This window comes from Somniosus microcephalus, chromosome 4, assembly GCF_052327205.1.
Source record: "Somniosus microcephalus isolate GS21.2 chromosome 4, FLI_Smic_1.0, whole genome shotgun sequence".
In the NCBI taxonomy this organism is placed as follows: Eukaryota; Metazoa; Chordata; class Chondrichthyes; order Squaliformes; family Somniosidae; genus Somniosus; species Somniosus microcephalus.
The window spans coordinates 138,465,745-138,484,803 of record NC_140990.1 but is presented as its reverse complement, the minus strand read 5'-3'; the positions used below and the strand labels follow the sequence as shown (position 1 = coordinate 138,484,803).

General features: G+C 49.4%; 1 protein-coding gene across 1 annotated transcript; it reads left to right on the top strand.

Annotated features, from left to right (window-relative positions):
* Positions 1-17,329: 17,329 nt before the first annotated feature.
* On the top strand, positions 17,330-18,614 carry LOC147119836 (uncharacterized). The gene has a single exon (XM_085985280.1). The coding sequence runs from the start codon at positions 17,524-17,526 to the stop codon at positions 18,364-18,366; it is 843 nt and encodes a 280-aa protein (XP_085841406.1). The 5' UTR covers positions 17,330-17,523; the 3' UTR covers positions 18,367-18,614.
* Positions 18,615-19,059: the final 445 nt, after the last annotated feature.

Sequence of the window (19,059 nt, the reverse complement as noted above, 5' to 3'; positions counted from 1 at the left end):
GGTTGGAATCCCTGTGCACAGGCCCAGGGTTGGAATCCCCGTGTAGAATCCCAGGGCTGGAATACCCATAAACAATCCCAGGGTTGGAATCCCCACATCCAGTCCCAGGGGTGGAATCCTCATGTACAGTCCCAGGGTTAGAATTCCCATGTACAGTCCCAGGGTTAGAAACTCCATGTATAGTCCCAGGGTTAGAATCTCCATGTACAGTCCCAGGGTTGGAATCCCCATGTACAGTCCCAGGATTGGAATCTCCAGGTACAGTCCCAGGGTTAGAATCCCTATGAACAGTCCGAGGGATGGAAACCCCATGTACAGTCCCAGGGTTGGAATCCCCATGTACAGTCCCAGGGTTAGAAACTCCATGTACAGTCCCAGGGTTAGAATCTCCATGTATAGTCCCAGGGTTGGAATCCCCATGTACAGTCCCAGGGTTGGAATCCCCATGTACAGTCCCAGGATTGGAATCTCCAGGTACAGTCCCAGTGTTAGAATCCCTATGAACAGTCCGAGCGATGGAAACCCCATGTACAGTCCCAGGGTTGGAATCCCTATGTACAGTCCCGGGGATGGAATCCCCATGTCCAGTCCCAGGGAAGAAACCCCATGTACAGACCTAGGGTTAGAATATCCATGTACAGTCCCCAGGTTGGAATCCCTATGTACAGTCCCAGGTTTGGAATCCACATGTACAGTCCCAGGGTTGAGATCCCCATGTACAGTCCCAGGGTTGGAATCCCCATGTACAGTCCTAGTGTTGGAATCTCCATGTACAGTCCCAGGGTTGGAATCCCCATGTACAGTACAGCAGCACCTATATATCCTAAGGAGGCTGAAGGGATGTAACCTGTCACCCCTGATCCTCTCTAACATTTACCGCTGCACAATAGAGAGCATCCTGACGAACTGTATCACAGTATGGTATGGCAGCTGTAGCTAGTATGACCGGAAAGCCCTGCAGCGGGTAGTCAAAACTGCCCAACGCATTACCGGCGCCCGGCTACCGACCATAGAGCACATATACCAGAAACGCTGTTCACGGAGGTCACGGTCCATCATCAAAGACCCTACCCACCCCAGCCACAGTCTGTTCGCCCTCCTGCCATCTGGGAGATGCTACAGGTGCATTCGCACCCATACGAACAGATTTAGGAACAGTTTCTTTCCCAGGGCTGTCATCCTACTGAACTCCACAAATAAACTAAATAAACTCTAAAGTCTGCACATCTGCCAATGCGCTTTATTATGGTTATGTTTATGTTAATGTATTACAAGCCAAATGTATGTTGAATGTTTAAATGTCTTAATCTAAATGTACACTCTCGGGAGCCGCAAGCCTACATTTCGTTGTACTGCACTTGTGCACTAACAATGACAATAAAAGTTGATTTGATTTGATTGATTTGAAGGGTTAGAATCCACATGTACAGTCCCAGGGTTGAAATCCCCATGTACAGTCCCAGGGTTGGAATCCCCATGTACAGTCCCAGGGTTAGAATCCCCATGTACTGTCACAGGGTTAGAATACCCATGCACAGTCCCAGGGTTGGAATCCCCATGTACAGTCCCAGGGTTAGAATTCCCATGTACAGTCCCAAGGTTGGAATCCCCATGTACAGTCCCAGTGTTAGAATCTCCATGTAAATCCCAGGGTTCGAAGCCCCGTGCACAGGCCCAGGGTTGGAATCCCTGTGTACATTCCCAGGGCTGGAATACCCATGTACAATCCACGGATTGGAATCCCCATGTCCAGTCCCAGGGGTGTAATCCACATGTCCAGTCCCAGTATTGGAATCCCCAGGTACAGTCCCAGGGTTAGAATCCCCATGTACAGTCCCAGGGTTGGAATCCCCATGTACAGTCCCAGGGTTGGAATCCCCATGTACAGTCCCAGGGTTGGAATCCCCATGTACAGTCCCAGGGTTGGAATCCCTGTGTACATTCCCAGGGCTGGAATACCCATGTACAATCCCCGGATTGGAATCCCCATGTCCAGTCCCAGGGGTGTAATCCACATGTCCAGTCCCAGTATTGGAATCCCCAGGTACAGTCCCAGGGTTAGAATCCCCATGTACAGTCCCAGGGTTGGAATCCCCAGGTACAGTCCCAGGGTTAGAATCCCCATGTACAGTCTCAGGGTTGGAATCCCCATGTACAGTCCCAGGGTTGGAATCCCTATGTACAGTCCCGGGGTTGGAATTCCCATGTCCAGTCCCAGGGATGAAATCCCCATGTACAGTCCTAGGTTAGAATCTCCATGTACAGTCCCCGGGTTGAAATCCCCATGTACAGTCCCAGGGTTGGAATCCCCAGGTACAGTCTCAGGGTTGGAATCCCCTTGTACCTTCCCAGGGTTGGAAACCCCAGGTACAGTCCCAGGGTTAGAATCCCTATGTACAGTCCCAGGGTTGGAATCCCCATGTACAGCCCTATGGTTGGAATCCCCATGTACAGTCCCAGGGTTGGAACCCCCATGTACAGTCCCAGGGTTGGAATCCCCATGTACAGTCCCAGGGTTGGAATCCCCATGTACAGTCCCAGGGTTGGAATCCCAATGTACAGTCCCAGGGTCGGAATCCCAATGTACAGTCCCAGGATTGGAATCCCCATGTACAGTCCCAGGGTTGGAATCCCAATGTACAGTCCCAGGATTGGAATCCCTCAGCAACACCGAGTGCGGGTCTCAGGCCCCGAGTCAGAGCCGGCGGACGTGCGGCCAGGACCCCGGCACCATTAACCCCAGGGTGCAGCGCCTCCCCCAGACAAGAAACACAACAACTTGCATTTATACCACAGAGGGAGCAATTCAGAGTCTGTTAGCATCAGGGTGGGCGGTGGATATGGAACTCAATCCCTGGACTCCTCTGTAGGGCTTTCTTTTTGCATCAGTTTAAGCTGGAGTGGAGAGGCGGGAGAAGCTGTTGGGTTTAACCCCCAGTACTTCTGAGCCCAGTGGGACCCAACAATTTCCAATGTGGTACTGTGAAGGGAGGTGGATTCTAGGGGAGATTAAGTTGCTAAACAGACACTGTCCGCACAATGTAAATGATTATCGTTTTAGGAACCTCTGCAGTCCGTGTGGTGAATGTACTCTCAGAATGCTGTTAGGTGAGAAGTTCCAGGGTTTTCACCCAGCGATGATGTAGGAACGGCAATACATGCCCAAGTCAGGATAGTGTGTGACTTGGAGGGGAACTGGGAGGTGATGGTGTTCCCATACACCTGCTGCTCTTGTACTTCTAGGTGGTGGAGGTCGCGTGTTTGGGAGGTGCTGTCAAAGCTCTAGTCAAGTCACAGATGTATAAATTCGCTCTCCTTCACCCATCCCACCCTCCCACCTCGCTCTCTCTCCTCCCCTAGAGGTCAGAGTCTTGTGTAGGCCCAGACTGGGTGGTGCGTTCCCTTCCCTGAAGGACATTAGTGAACCACTTGTGTTTTTACGACAATCCGGCAGCTTTCATGGTCACTTTTTTCTAGAGCCGGCCCCACAAATTCCCAGATTCATTCAGCTCATTTTCACAACCTGCCTTTGTGTTTTTCTGGATTCTCTCTCACCCTCCCTTTTTCCTGTTTCAAATTCATTTTACAGGGTGTTAGAAGGGGAGGATTTGCAGACGGGAAACTCAAACCAAACATCACTTCAAGATCTGACAGACTGACTCAATTCATCAGGACCTTTGAGCATGGGAGCAGAAAGCACCGTTCTGAGCGGAGAGAAACCGTACACGTGTTCTGTGTGTGGACGAGGCTTCAGCCGATCCTCTGGCCTGTCGAGACACCAGTGCAGTCACACCAGGGAAAGGCCATTCACCTGCTCAGAGTGTGGGAAGGAATTCACTCAGTTATCCCACCTGCTGATACACCAGCGAGTTTACACTGGGGAGAAGTCGTTCACCTGCTCCGAGTGTGGGAAGGGATACATGTGTTCACCCCACCTGCTGAAACACCAACACACTCATACGGGTGAGAGGCCATTCACCTGCTCTGAGTGTGGGAAGGGAATCACTCAGTCATCCAGCCTACTCACACACCAGCGAGTTCACACTGGGGAGAGGCCGTTCACCTGCTCCGAGTGTGGGATGGGATTCACTTGTTGATCCAGCCTGCTGACACTCCAGTGAGTTCACACTGGGGAGAGACCGTTCACCTGCTCCGAGTGTGGGAAGGGATTCACTCAGTCATCTAACCTGCCGACACACCAGCGAGTTCACATTGGGCATAGACCATTCACCTGCTCCGTTTGTGGGAAGGGATTCACTCGGTCATCCACCCTGCTGAAACACCAGCGAGTTCAAAAGTGACTGCAGGGTTTGGATTCTCTCCACCACCTTTTTTAAATAGTGGGGTTACATTAGCTACCCGCCAATCCATGGGAACTATTCCAGAGTCTATAGAATTTTGGAAGATGACCAGCAATGCGTCTACTATTTCTAGGGCCACTTCCTTAAGTACACTAGGATGTAGATTATCATGCCTTGGGGATTTATTGGCCTTCAATGCCATCAATTTCCCTACCACCATTTCCCTACAAATACTGATTTCTAACAGTTCCTCCCTTTCATTAGACCCTATGTTCCCCGACATCTCTGGAAGGTTATTTGTGTCCTCCTTTGTGAAGACAGAACCAAAGTATGTATTTAATTGGTCTGCCATTTCTTTGTTCCCCATTATAAATTCCCCTGATTCTAACTGCAAGGGACCTACGCTTCTCTTCACATATCTATAAAAGCTTATACACTCAGTTTTTATGTTCCCTGCAAGCTTACTCTCATATTCTATTTTCCCCCTTAATTAATCCCTTTGTCCTTCTTTGCTGAATCCTAAACTGCTCCCAATCCTCGCAATATTAATCAAGGAGTCAATTAATGCAGTAAGGAGGGATGATATCTTAGCAGGTTCCTCTAATGTGTAGAACTTAGAAACAAAAAAGAGGGCAAGCACTTTGCTTGGCGTGTACTATTGGCCCCCAAACAGTCAGGGGGAGGTAGAGAAACAGATATGTAGGCAAATCTCGGAGAATTGTAGAAATAATAGGGCAATAATAGTCGGGGATTTCAGCTTCCCCATATTAACTTGGATAGTCAGATTGTGAAAGGATTAGAGGGTGTGGAATTCTTAAAGTGCATCCAGGAGAGCTTTTTGAGCCAGCATGTAGGAAGTCCTACAAGAGATACCTAATTCTAGGGAATGTAGCTGGGCAAGTGGTAGAAGTGTCAGTTGGAGAGCATTTTGGTGACAATGACCATAATTCGGTGAGACTTAAGGTAGTCATGGAAAAGGACAAGATGGACCAGAAATAAAGGTTCTAAATTGGGGGAAGGCAGATTTTAAGATGATAAGGCAGAATCTGGCCAAAGTAGACAAAAATGAGCACTTGAAACGCCATAGCATACAAGGCTATGGACCAAATACTGGAAAATGGGATTAGAATAGACAGGGCTTGATGGCCGGTGCGGTGCCGAAGGGCCTCTTTCTGTGCTGTATAACTCTATGACTCTATGACTGGGATCAGCTACTTGTAGGAAAATCCACATCAGAGCAGTGGGAGTCATTCAGAAAGGAAATAGAGAGAGTAAAGCGCCAACATGTTCCCATAAAGTTTAAGGGTGAGAACAACAAGTCCAGGGAACCCTAGATGTCAAGGGATATACAAGAATGGATTAGGAATAAAAGGGAGGCTATTGGCAGATACAAAGGACTAAAAACAGTGGAAGCCCTAGAGGAGTATAAAAAGTGAAGTGGTGTACTTAAAAAAGAAATTAGGAGAGTGAAGAGGGGGCATGAAAAAGTACTGGCGGGCAAAATAAAGGAAAATCCCAAGGTGTTTTATAAGTATATTAAGGGCAAGAGTATAACCAGGGAAAGAGTAGGGCCCATTAGGCACCAAAGTGGCAATCTTTGTGCAGAGCCGGAAGATGTAGGTGAGGTGTTAAATGAATATTTTGCATCTGTGTTCACTATGGAGAAGGACGATGTCGGCATAGAAATCAGGCCGTGATTGTGATATACTTGAACAAATTAGCATTGAGAGGGAGGAGGTACTAACGATTTTAGCGGGCTTAACAGTGCATAAATCCCCAGGCCCAGACGAGATGTATCCCAGGCTGCTGTGTGAGGCAAGGGAGGAGATTGTAGGGGCTCTGACACAAATTTTCAGAACCTCTCTGGCCACAGGGGAAGTGCCAGAGGATTGGAGGACAGCTAAAGTAGTATCATGATTCAAGAAGGGTAGCAGGGATAAACCAGGCAATTACAGGCCAGTGAGCCTAACATCAGTGGTAGGGAAATTATCAGAAACAATTCTGAGGGACAGAATTAGTCTCCACTTGGAGAGGCAAGGGTTAATCAAGGATAGTCAGCATGGCTTTGTCAGGGTGAGATCATGTCTGACCAATTTGATTGAATTTTTCGAGGGAGTGACTAGGTGTGTGGATGAGGGTAGTGCAGTTGATGTAGTCTACATGGACATGAGTAAGGCTTTTGATAAAGTCCCGCATAGGAGACTGGTCAAGAAGGTAAGAGTACATGGGATCCAGGGCAATTTGGCACATTGGATCCAAAATTGGCTTAGTGGCAGGAGGCAGAGGGTGATGGTCGAAGGTTGTTTTTGTGACTGGAAGCCTGTGTCCAGTGGTGTACCACAGGGATCGGTGCTGGTTCCCTTGCTGTTTGTAGTGTACATTAATGATTTAGAATTGAATGTAGGATGTATGATCAGTAAGTTCGCAGATGACACAAAAATTGGTGGAGTGGTAAATAGCGAGGAGGGAAACCTAAGGCTACAGTACGCTGTGGACGGGTTGGTCAGATTGGCAGAACAGTGGCAAATGGAAATTAGCCCTGACAACTGTGAGGTGATGCATTTTGGGAGGACTAACAAGGCAAGGGAATACACAATGAATGGTAGGACCTTAGGAAGGACAGAGGATCAGAGGAACCTTGGTGTGCATGTATATAGATTCCTGAATGCAGCAGGACAGGTAGATAAGGTGGTTAAAAAGGCATATGGGATACTTGCCTTCATTAGCCGAGGCATAGAATATAAGAGCAGGGAGGTTATGATGGAGCTGTACAAAACGCTAGTTAGGCCACAGCTGGAATACTGTGTGCAGTTCTGGTCGCCTCACTATAGGAAGGGTATGATTGCATTGGAGAGGGTGCAGAGGAGATTCACCAGGATGTTACCTGGGCTGGAGTGCTTCAGCTACGAAGAGAGACTGGACAGGCTGGGGTTGTTTTCCTTTGAGCAGTGAAGGCTGAGGGGGGACCTGATTGAGGTGTACAAAATTATGAGGGGCATAGATAGGGTAGATAGAAAGGAACTTTTCCCCTTAGTAGAGGGGTCAATAACCAGGGGGCATAGTTTCAAGGTAAGGGGCAGAATGTTTAGACAGGATTTGAGGAAAAACTTTTTCACCCAGAGGGTGGTTGGAATCTGGAATTCACTGCCTGAAAGGGTGGTAGAGGCAGTAACCCGCACAACATTCAAGAAGCATTTAGATGAGCACTTGAAACGCCATAGCATACAAGGCTATGGACCAAGTGCTGGAAAATGGGATTAGAATAGATAGGCCTTGATGGCCAGCGTGGACACGATGGGCTTCTTTCTGTGCTGTATATGTAAGGAATGACCCAGACTCTGCCTCGCCTCGCCACCAGAGGGCTCCATGAACTCTCTTAATTGTGTCCTTCTTTATTCATTATTGTATTCACCTGTGCATTGTTAGATGCCTACTATTTAAGTGGTGTTCACTTTATGTTCTTTGCTCAGTCTTGAGTTGCACTGCCTGGAGATACCTTGTGCTGGTCTGCTTGCCTGTATTCTGTACTATTGTTATTTTGTTTATGTCAAGTAAAGTCTACCTTTATTTTGCAACCTTACCTCTGCCTCAGTTTGCCTTACTGCAGTTGGGTCCACCGAGTTCCGATCCTTACAGCAAGACTGAGCCAAAACATGGACCCAGCAGAGAAGGACCAATAGCCAAGACAAGTTTCTGAACAGCTACAACTTATTTTGAACGAACTGCAGTGTCTCGCCACGGCAGTCTTCCGAAACCAGAATCTGCTGGAGGGCCTCGTCATCACTTTCCATCAGAGCCAGAAACAGAGTCAGGTGATCCAAGCCGCTCCTGCACCGTTACCCGCTCCTATGGTTTCGCCTTCTCCTCTGAGAGAACCCCGATTACCTGCACCCGAGCGCTATGATGGTAACCCAGGAGGATGTCGAGGTTTCCTAATCCAGTGTTCCCTGGTTTTCCAACTGCAGGGTTCATTATTTCCCAGTGACTGTTCCCGAGTGGCCTACATCATTTCGCTACTTACCGGCAAGGCGCTTACCTGGGCTACAGCCGTCTGGGAACAGCAAACGCCGGTATGTTCAAACTACCAACTTTTCTCAGAAGAAATGAGAAGGGTTTTTGATCACCCTGTCAGTGGGAGAGAAGCATCTAACAGACTACTTCGGCTTCGCCAGGGGGTTCGTAGTGTTGCGGACTACGCTATTGAGTTTCGCACTCTCGCTGCTGAAAGCCAATGGAATTCGGAGGCGCTCATCGCCACTTTTCGCCACGGTCTCACGGATGAGATCAAGGACGAACTGGCTTCCAGGGATCCGGTGAGTGATTTGGAGTCTCTTTTTGATATCTCCGTTCATGTGGATAATCGGCTCCGTGAGAGGCGAAGAGAACGCCACTCCTTTTTCACTCCGTTTCCAGAGACCAGAGCTTTTCCTGCTTCGAAGCCATCTGAGAACCTCCGAGCCATCCCGAGTCCATCTTTGACTGATCCAGAGGAGCCCATGCAGGTGGGAGTAACCCGCCTCTCGCAGCCCGAACATGATCGCCGAATGAGAGAGGGATCTTGTCTCTGTTGTGGGAAAGCTGGCCACTTCCGCTCTTCCTGTCCTGATTTGGTGGGAAAAGCCAGGGCTCATCCAGGACGGAGGGACCTGAGATGAGCGTAACCATCCCTTCCGACCCCACTGTTTCTAGGGTTTTGCTGGCATCCTCCCTTTTCTGGGACAATCAACAATATGATCTTAAGGCCATGGTGGATTCGGGGTCTGATGGTAACTTCATAGATCTGGGGTTAGCTAAACAGCTCAAGATTCCCCTGACCCATCCTGATCACCCCCTCACTGTTGTTGCCCTGGATGGAAGACCCCTGGGTTCTGGAACCGTTCACCATTATACTGCCCCTCTGTGTTTGGGCGTGGAAGGACAACATTTTGAGACCATCCAATTCTCCCTTATCCACTCTTCCCAGTTTCCATTAATTCTGGGTTACCCTTGGTTGGCCTGCCATAATCCTCGCTTAGATTGGGCCACCGGCCGGCTTACGGAATGGGGCTCCGCCTGCCATACTACCTGTCTTCGCGCCGTCTCCTTCCCAGCCCCAGGAGTTCCCATCACGCTCTGAATTGTCCCGAGTGCCACCCGAGTATGAGGATCTAAAAGAGGTCTTCAGTAAGGTTCGAGCCACATCACTTCCCCCTCATAGGCCATATGACTGTGCCGTTGACCTCCTGCCTGGGACATGCCCACCTAGGGGTAGGATCTTTTCCCTTTCTGCTCCTGAGACCACCGCCATGGAGGAGTACATCCGTGACGCCCTCGCCGCTGGCTTCATCCGTCCGTCCACCTCTCCTGCTGGTGCCGGTTTTTTCTTCGTGAGTAAGAAAGATGGAGGTCTCCGTCCCTGCATTGACTACCGTGGCCTTAACCGGATTACTATAAAGAACCGTTATCCTCTTCCACTCATGTCGACGGCCTTCGAGCTACTTCAGGGAGCCACGGTCTTCACTAAATTGGACCTCCGCAATGCCTACAACTTCATCCGCGTCCGCGAAGGGGACGAGTGGAAGACGGCATTCAATACACCCACTGGGCACTATGAGTACCTGGTTATGCCCTTTGGATTGACCAACGCCCCTGCTGTGTTCCAGGCGCTCATCAACGACGTTCTCTGAGACATGCTGAATCGCTTTGTTTTTGTCTACCTAGATGACATTCTCATTTTCTCCAAAACTCTTCACGATCATGTCCAGCATGTAAGGCAAGTCCTGCAACTTTTGTTTAACAACCACTTGTTTGTCAAGGTGGAGAAGTGTGAATTTCACATTTCCACAGTTTCATTTCTGGGCTTCATCATCTCCAGCAGTAACATCCAAATGGACCCTGGCAAGACCCAAGCTGTCCGAGATTGGCCACCACCCACCTCTCTCAAACAGGTGCAACGTTTCTTGGGATTTGCTAACTTCTATCGGAGGTTCATCAGAAACTTCGGCACCATTGCTGCCCCTCTTAACGCCCTCACCAGGATCGCCTCTACCCGGTTCAGTTGGTCCGCTGAGGCTGCACAGGCTTTCGAGGATCTCAAGCGGTGCTTCACGTCTGCTCCTGTCCTCGTTATTCCGGATCCCTCACTCCCCTTCATTGTCGAGGTGGATGCCTCGGATATAGGAGTGGGCGCCGTTTTATCCCAACGGTCTAACGACAATAAACTGCACCCTTGCGCCTTTTTCTCTCGCCGACTCACTCCCGCGGAACGAAACTACGATATTGGGAACAGGGAATTACTGGCAGTTAAGTTGGAACTGGAGGAGTGGAGACATTGGTTGGAGGGGTCTAAACACCCGTTCATTGTCTGGACTGACCATAAGAATCTGGCCTATATCCAGGAGGCCAAACGACTTAACTCTCGTCAAGCTCGCTGGGCACTTTTTTAATCGTTTTGACTTTGTCCTATCATATCGTCCAGGTTCCAAGAATCTCAAGCCTGATGCTCTCTCCAGGCAATTTGATCCACCCGAGCGGGAGAGACAACCAGAACCTATTATTTCTACTTCCCGAATTGTAGCACTGGTTTGCTGGGGAATCGAGACGCTGGTCAGAAAGGCGCAACAGAGGGAGGCAGACCCTGGCAACGACCCACCAGGTCGCCTTTTTGTCCCCAACACGACTCGCTCACAAGTCCTGCAGTGGGGGCATTCGTCGTGATTCACCGGTCATCCAGGCGCATCCAGGACGCTGGAGTTTCTTCGTAGAAGGTTCTGGTGGCCCACCATGGAGAAGGATGTAAAGGCGTTCGTGGCAGCTTGTGCCATTTGTGCACGAAACAAGAACCCTCGATCTCACCCCCAGGGTTTGCTGCATCCTCTCCCCATTCCCACTCGTCCCTGGTCACACCTCTTGGTGGATTTCATCACAGGCCTTCCACCATCTCAAGGCAACACGGTCATTCTGGTCATCGTAGATCGCTTCTCCAAAGCCTGTCGTTTTCTGCCCTTGCCCAAGCTTCCCTCAGCCCAAGAGACAGCCGAGCTCATGGTCCAGCATGTTTTCAGGTTATTCGGTTTGCCCCTTGACATCGTTTCTGACCGTGCTCCACAATTCACCTCCCGGTTTTGGAAAGCCTTCTACAAGCTCATTGGAGCTACTGTCAGTCTTTCCTCGGGTTTCCACCCTCAGTCGAATGGTCAAACAGAACGAATCAACCAAGACCTGGAGACGACCCTGAGGTGTCTCGTGTCCGCTAACCCTGCGACCTGGAGTCGTCACATCATCTGGGCTGAGTACGCGCACAACACGTTGCGCTGCTCCCCCACAGGACTGTCGCCATTCGAGTGCCAGTTCGGTTTTCAACCCCCACTGTTCCAGGAGCAGGAGCTCGAGGTGGGGGTTCCGTCCGCGGAGAGGTTTGTCCAGCGTTGTCGGCGGACCTGGAGGAGAGCGCGGCTGGCCTTGCAACGAGCTTCTCAACAACGGCAGATCCAGGCCAACAAGCGGCGCAGACCGGCTCCTTCATTCCGTCCTGGTCAGAGGGTCTGGCTTTCTACGCAGGATCTCCCGCTGCGAGTGGAGTCCCGCAAGCTGGCGCCTCGTTTCTTCGGCCCCTTCATGGTGTTGAGAAAGGTCAACCCGGTGTCCTACCGTCTCCAGCTACCCCGCTCCATGCGGATTCATCCTACCTTCCATGTCTCCCGGCTTCGGCCAGTGGCCAGCAGTTCCCTGGCGCCCGCCACGAGGCCTCCTCCTGCTCCCCGCATCATCGACGGCCAGCCTGCTTACACGGTCTGTCGCCTGATGGACTCTCGCCGGGTTTGCGGGGGCCTCTAGTTCCTGGTGGACTGGGAGGGATATGGTCCGGAGGAACGCTCTTGGGTCCCGGACCGAGACATCCTGGATCGCGATTTAGTACGGAATTCTTTTCGTCGTCACCATGGACCTTCTGGGGGAACGTCAGGGGCCGTTCCTAGGGGGGGCAGTCATGTAAGGAATGACCCAGACTCTGCCTCGCCTCGCCACCAGAGGGCTCCATGAACTCTCTTAATTGTGTCCTTCTTTATTCATTATTGTATTCACCTGTGCATTGTTAGATGCCTACTATTTAAGTGGTGTTCACTTTATGTTCTTTGCTCAGTCTTGAGTTGCACTGCCTGGAGATACCTTGTGCTGGTCTGCTTGCCTGTATTCTGTACTATTGTTATTTTGTTTATGTCAAGTAAAGTCTACCTTTATTTTGCAACCTTACCTCTGCCTCAGTTTGCCTTACTGCAGTTGGGTCCACCGAGTTCCGATCCTTACAGTATAACTCTATGACTCTATGACACCCTCACGAGTGCTATTTTCGCCACCATGACCATTCCCCATATTGAGGCTCTCTGATTCCCATTTATAGTTTCATTGTAAGTGGTACCTGGATTTGGTGCCGTAGTGTAAGTGGTCCCTGGATTTCGTGTCCCAGTATAAATGGTCCCTGGATTTGGTGGCTCAATGTAAGTAGTCCTGGATTTGGTGTCCCAGTGTATGTGGTCCCCACATAGAGCAGGTTCCTGAGGCCTCGCCCCCTCATCGGGTTCCTGAGGCCCCACTCTCACATAGAGCAGGTTCCCATGTGTGGCCCATTGGGTCAGGATATAAAGAAACTGCGTGCTGTTCCTCCTCCCACTGCCTGGGCTAATGGGGCAAATATTTAAAGGCACAGTGACTCCCCTTTCTCTGCGTATTTATATTTAAAGGGCAGTCTCATTTATCTTGGAGTGCCAGAGGACTTTACCAACAGAGCTCCTATTAACAGTCACTCCCTTCTGTACTCAGTGCAGTGATTGTAAACCTGTCTGTTTCAGTGACTTGAGCCTTTCTAAAATATCTCACTATTTTTGAAGATCCATTTGACTTGATTATTTAATTTTAAAAGACTTCATAATTTTGCAGTGTACCAAAGGTGGAGTGGCATTTTTTTCAAAATATTCAGTTCTAACCCTCCCCTGCTCTCCCAACACCCACTTTAAAACACGCTGCACCACTGACTTGGAAGGTCCCAAAAGTTCAATCCTTGATCTGTGCTGTTAGTTGATCTCTGCCAAGGTAGCAGTTCAGGGGCTATAATTGGCCTCAGTAACAGTGCGATAACTAAGAGTAAAAATCAGCTCTTGATGCCGATCCAGTCACATCAACTGGGAAGTGTATGGATGTCAATTGAGGGCAGGATTGGGCTCGACTGTGAAACATACCACAGTTGAGGCACCAGAGGTTAACTAATGTCTGTGGAATTGCAACCAGCCAGATGCAGCACCTTCTGAAGAGAAGGGGAAAAACAAAATTCCAGACAGTGGAATGAATGTTGTTTTTATACAGTAAGGATGAAGGGAGAGTGTGTAGAATGGGGAATTTACAGCTTAGGAGGGTCAGGAAGAGACAGAATGTTCTGTAGAAGCTAGATTTGTCTGTTCTGAATTTCAATCCTGTAGAAGGAAAAAACACCAATCACAGTGGGGAGAAACAGGACATGTGTTGTGTGTGTGTGTGAACGCACCTTCAACCAATCGTCTAGCCTGTGAGACTCGTGCACCCACCTGAATCAACAGTGTATATGTGGGGACAGTATGAATGGATTCAGTTGCCTGTCTGAGGTGGAAACTCATGGATACAGTCACATGGCCGTTCACCAGCTGAGCGTGGAAAGAAATTCACTTGCTCATCTCACCTGCTACCACACTAGCATGTTCGTAATGGGGAGAATCCATTCACTGCTCTGTATGTCGAAAGTGATTCAATCGACCATCCCATTTACTGACACACCAGCACAGTCACATCGGAGAGAGACCGGTTAGATACTTCACGTGTGGGAAGGGATTCACTCCGTTGTCCCAACTGTTGACACTCCAGGGTGTCCACATTAAGAACAGTTGCTTTAAATACTCTGACTGTGAATAAAGCTTTCAAAGTTCAAAGCAGCTGATGCACGATCCACACATTGATACTGGACAGAGGCTGTTTCAATATCCTGTGTGTGGGAAGAAATTCACCCCACTCTTGTGGTACGGTAGCACAGTGGTTATGTCACTGGGCTAGTAAACCGGAGGCTAAGGATCTGGAGACATGAGTTCAGCTGGGAAATTTAAATTCAGTTAATTAAATAAATTAAGTATCAGTAATGGTGACCATGAAACTACCGGATTGTCGTAAAAAAAAACCTATCTGTTTCACTGATGTCCTTTAGGGAAGGAAATCTGCCGTCCTTACCCGGTCTGGCCTATATGTGACTCCAGACCCACAGCAATGTGGTTCACTCTTAACTGCCCTCTGAAACGGCCTAGCAAGCCACTCTGTTATATAAGGCGGCTCTCCACCACCTTCTCAAGGGCAATTAAGGATGGGCAATAAATGCTGGCCTTGCCTGTGACGCCCGCATCCCGTGAATGAATTTAAAAAAACACACCAGTGAGTTCACATGTGACTGCAGGGCTTGGATTCTGTAGTTATCCAAGACTGAACCATGGCAGAGTGCCCGTGCACTTGTGTTTATGTATCTAATTTTTAATCATACAAAATCATGTTCTATTGGGACTTTCAATGGCGTGGCTGTTACCCAGCATTCCCCGCGGGGAAAATGTGCCCTATTCACACTGGAGGAGCCCAGCGCGCAGGCGCAGTGCGGGACAGTATTTGAAGCATGCGCAGTGTCACTGTGATCAGAGCTGTGCTGAGTGCTGGAGGCGGACACAGGCCGGAGAAACAATTTTGAATCGGGTGAGAGGCAGCGGAGCGCGGGGGAGTAATGGACCCAGCGGGGTTTCATAAGCACCTGCTGTAGGCCGCAAGCCCCGATTAAGAACCGACAGGTTCCGCGTTTGTTGCTACGGAGCTTTTTCCGGATAACAGGCCCAGGGTAACGGTCGCCATCTCTGTAAAGGAGAGCGGGAGCGTATTCTGCGCTGACATCTTGAGTCATGCGCGGCCATCTTAGTACAGGGACAAAGAGTGGGCGGGGCTTCAGGGTCCCAGTGCCCAGGAGAGACAATCATTGACTCATTGATTTTACTCTCACTCTGCACACAAGGACTTTCTCACCATCTGTCCTGAAAGCGCTGGGAAGTGCCGGCGTTACGGTTTACATCCCACAGGATTGTAACAGAAGGGCCCCAGATTTGGCTCCCCTTGTTCTCAAAACTGATCCCCGAGACCGAAAGCAAAATACTGCGGTTGCTGGAAATCTGAAATAAAAACAGAAAATGCTGGAAATACTCAGGAGGTCAAGCAGCGTCTGTGGAGAGAGAAACAGAATTAACGTTACAGGTCGATGACGTTTCATCAGAACTGGAAACAGTTAGAGATTTAACAGATTTTAAGAAAGTACAGAGGCAGAGAAAGGCGGGAGGAAAGAACATAAGAATTAAGAGCAGGAGTAGGCCATTTGGTCCCTCGAGCCTGTTCCGCCATTCAATATCATGGCTGATCATCGACCTCAACTCCACTTTCCCACCCGGTCTCCATATCCCTTGATTCCCCTAGAGTCCAAAAATCTCTCTCTCTCAGCCTTGAATATACTCAAAGATTCAGCATTCACAGCCCTCTGGGGCAGAGAATTCCAAAGATTGACAACCCTCTGAGTGAAGAAATTCCTCCTCATCTCGGTCTTAAATGGCCGACCCCTTATCCCGAGACTATGCCTCCTAGTTCTAGATTCTTCAGCCAGGGGAAACAACCTGTCAGCATCTACCCTGTCAAACAAAGGGGAAGGTCTGTGATAGGGTGGAAGGCGGGAATGATTAAATGACGAAAGGGATGGTGGTGCAAGGCAAAAGGAGATGGTAATGGCACCAGTACAGAAACAAAAGATGGGTCTAGAGGAGGTGTAACTGGCAACAGCAGCATCAGTAGCAGATGCTATACTAAACAATGGGAATGGTGGTTATGACCTGAAAATGTTGAACTCAATATTGAGTCCAGAAGGCTGTAAAGTGCCCAATAGAAAGGTGAAATGCTGTTCCTTAAGCTTACGTTGAGCTTCATTAGAACAGTGTAGGAGGCTGAGGACAGAGGTGGGAGTGGGGCGGAAAATTTAAATGACAAGCGACCAGAAGCTCGGGGTCACCCTTACGGACAGAATGGTGGTGTTCTGCAAAGTGACCACCCACCTGCGTTTGGTCTCCCCAATGTAGAGGAGACCGCATCGTGAGCAGTGAATACATATACTAAATTGAAAGGAGTACAAGTAAATCACTGTTTCACCTGGAAGGAGTGTTTGGGGCCCTGGACAGTGGGAAGGGATGAGGTAAAAGGGCAGGTGTTGCATTTCTTGTGCTTTCCTGGGAAGGTGCCATGGGAAGGGGTGTTGGGGGTAAAAGGGCAGGTGTTGCATTTCTTGTGCTTTCCTGGGAAGGCGCCGTGGGAAGGGGTGTTGGGGGTAAAAGGGCAGGTGTTGTATTTCCTGTGCTTTCCTGGGAAGGTGCCGTGGGAAGGGGTGTTGGGGGTAAAAGGGCAGGTGTTGTATCTCCTGTGCTTTCCTGGGATGGTGCCGTGGGAAGGGGTGTTGGGGGTAAAAGGGCAGGTGTTGTATTTCCTGTGCTTTCCTGGGAAGGTGCCGTGGGAAGGAGTGTTGAAGATAAAAGGGCAGGTGTTGCATTCCCTGTGCTTTCCTGGGAAGGTGCTATGGCAGGAGGTGTTGGGGGTAACTGGCTGCCATCCAGGACACGGCGGGATCGCGGCTCATGCGCGGCTATCTTGGTACCAGTACAGGGAGGAGGGAGAGTGTGTGGGACGGGGATTTACAGCTTTGGGGGGACAAAAGAGGAAAAATCTTCCAAAGAAACTAGAATTGTCTGTTCTGAATTTCTATCTTGTACTTACAATGATGACTTTTGTAAACTCCTTTTACAGGGTATTAGAAGGGGAGGATTTGCAGATGGGAAACGCAAACCAAACATCACATCAAGATCTGACGGAGTCACTTGATTCATCAGGACCTGAATATCATCAGCCTTTGAATGTGGAAGGAGAAATGTTTGTCTGTTCTGTCTGTGGGAAAAGATTTCAAACATCAGTGTGACTGGAAAAGCACCGCGACACACACCCGAGTGAGAGTGTTCCAGTGCAGTGACTGTAGAAAGAGCTTTAACCAGTTACACAACCTGAAAAAAATCGCACCATTCACAGCAGGGAGAAACTGTACACGTGTTGTGTGTGTGGACGAGGCTTCAACTGATCATCCAACCTGGAGAGACACGAGGACGCCCGCACCATGGGGAAACCGTGGAAATGTGGGGACTGTGGGAAAGGATTCAAGTACCCGTCTGAGCTGGAAACTCATCGACGTAGTCACACCGGGGAGAGACCGTTCACCTGCTCCGCGTGTGGGAAGGGATTCACTAATTCATCCGCCCTCCATACACACCAGCGCGCTCACAGTGACGAGAGACCTTTTAAATGTGATGACTGTGGGAACAGGTTTAAAAGCTCTGAGGATCTGATTCAGCACCAAAGAGTTCACACTGATGAGAGACCATTCAGTTGCACTCGCTGTGGGAAGAGGTTCAGGCAGTCATCCAACCTCACTGAACACCAACGTATTCACACCGGGGAGAGGCCGTTCACCTGCTCTGTATGTGGGAAGGGATTCGCTCGTTCCTCCCACCTCACTGAACACCAGCGAGTTCACACCGGGGAGAGACCATTCATCTGCTCCGTGTGTGGGAAGGGATTCACTAAATCATCCCAACATCTGAGACACCAATCTGTTCACACGGAAGAGAGGCCATTCACCTGCTCCGTGTGTGGGAAGGGATTCACGCGCTCATGGACTGTCATTGAGCACCAGCGAGTTCACACTGGGGAGAGGCCATTCACCTGCCCCGTGTGTGGCAAGGGATTTGCTTTTTCATCCAGCCTTCAGACACACCAGCGAGTTCACACTGGGGAGAGGCCGTTCACCTGCTCCGTGTGTGGGAAGGGATTCGCTCAGTCATCCAGCCTCCGGACACACCAGCGAGTTCACACTGGGGAGAGGCCGTTCACCTGCTCCGAGTGTGGGAAGGGATTCACTTGTTCATCCAACCTGCTGACACACCAGCAAGTTCACAAGTGACTGCAATGGTTGGATTCTGCTGTTATTGCTGCTGTTAGTCACATCCATGATTGAACCAAGTTAATTCTGACATAACAACAGAAAACGCTGGAAAAACCCAGCAGGCCAGGCAGCATCCGTGGAGAGAGAAACAGAGTTAACATTTCAGGTCGAAGACTTTTCGTCAGAACTGTTAATTCTGACAGTTGGGGTTTGTTTCTGCTGATAATAACCCCATAACAGGACTGGAGTTTAATATTCTGGATAAATGTCACATAAATCAACTTTGTTTCAAACACACAGTGTGTCACTTTCCTAATTTCTCCACGATAAGAGAAGGCTAATTGATGTCCTGTTACCAACTATTCCACTTTTGGGCCTTTTCTCCTTTCTATTTTTTAGTTCTCATACCTTTGGTTACTCTCATGGACAAGTCCCAACTCCCCATACCTTTCAGAGTGCCTCTCCTAGCCCTCGTATCCAAGGAAGGACGTTTCAAAAAGATAGGCAGAATAGAAAAGGATGGGGGTAGCCCTGATAATAAAGGATGACATATGGACATTAGAGAGAAAGGATCTCGGCTCGGAAGATCAGGAAGTAGAATCAGTATGGGTGGAGATAAGGAAAAACAAGGGGCAGAAAACACTGGTCGGATTGGTATATAGGCTCCCTAACAGTAGCTATACCATTGGACAGATTATCAATCAAGAAATA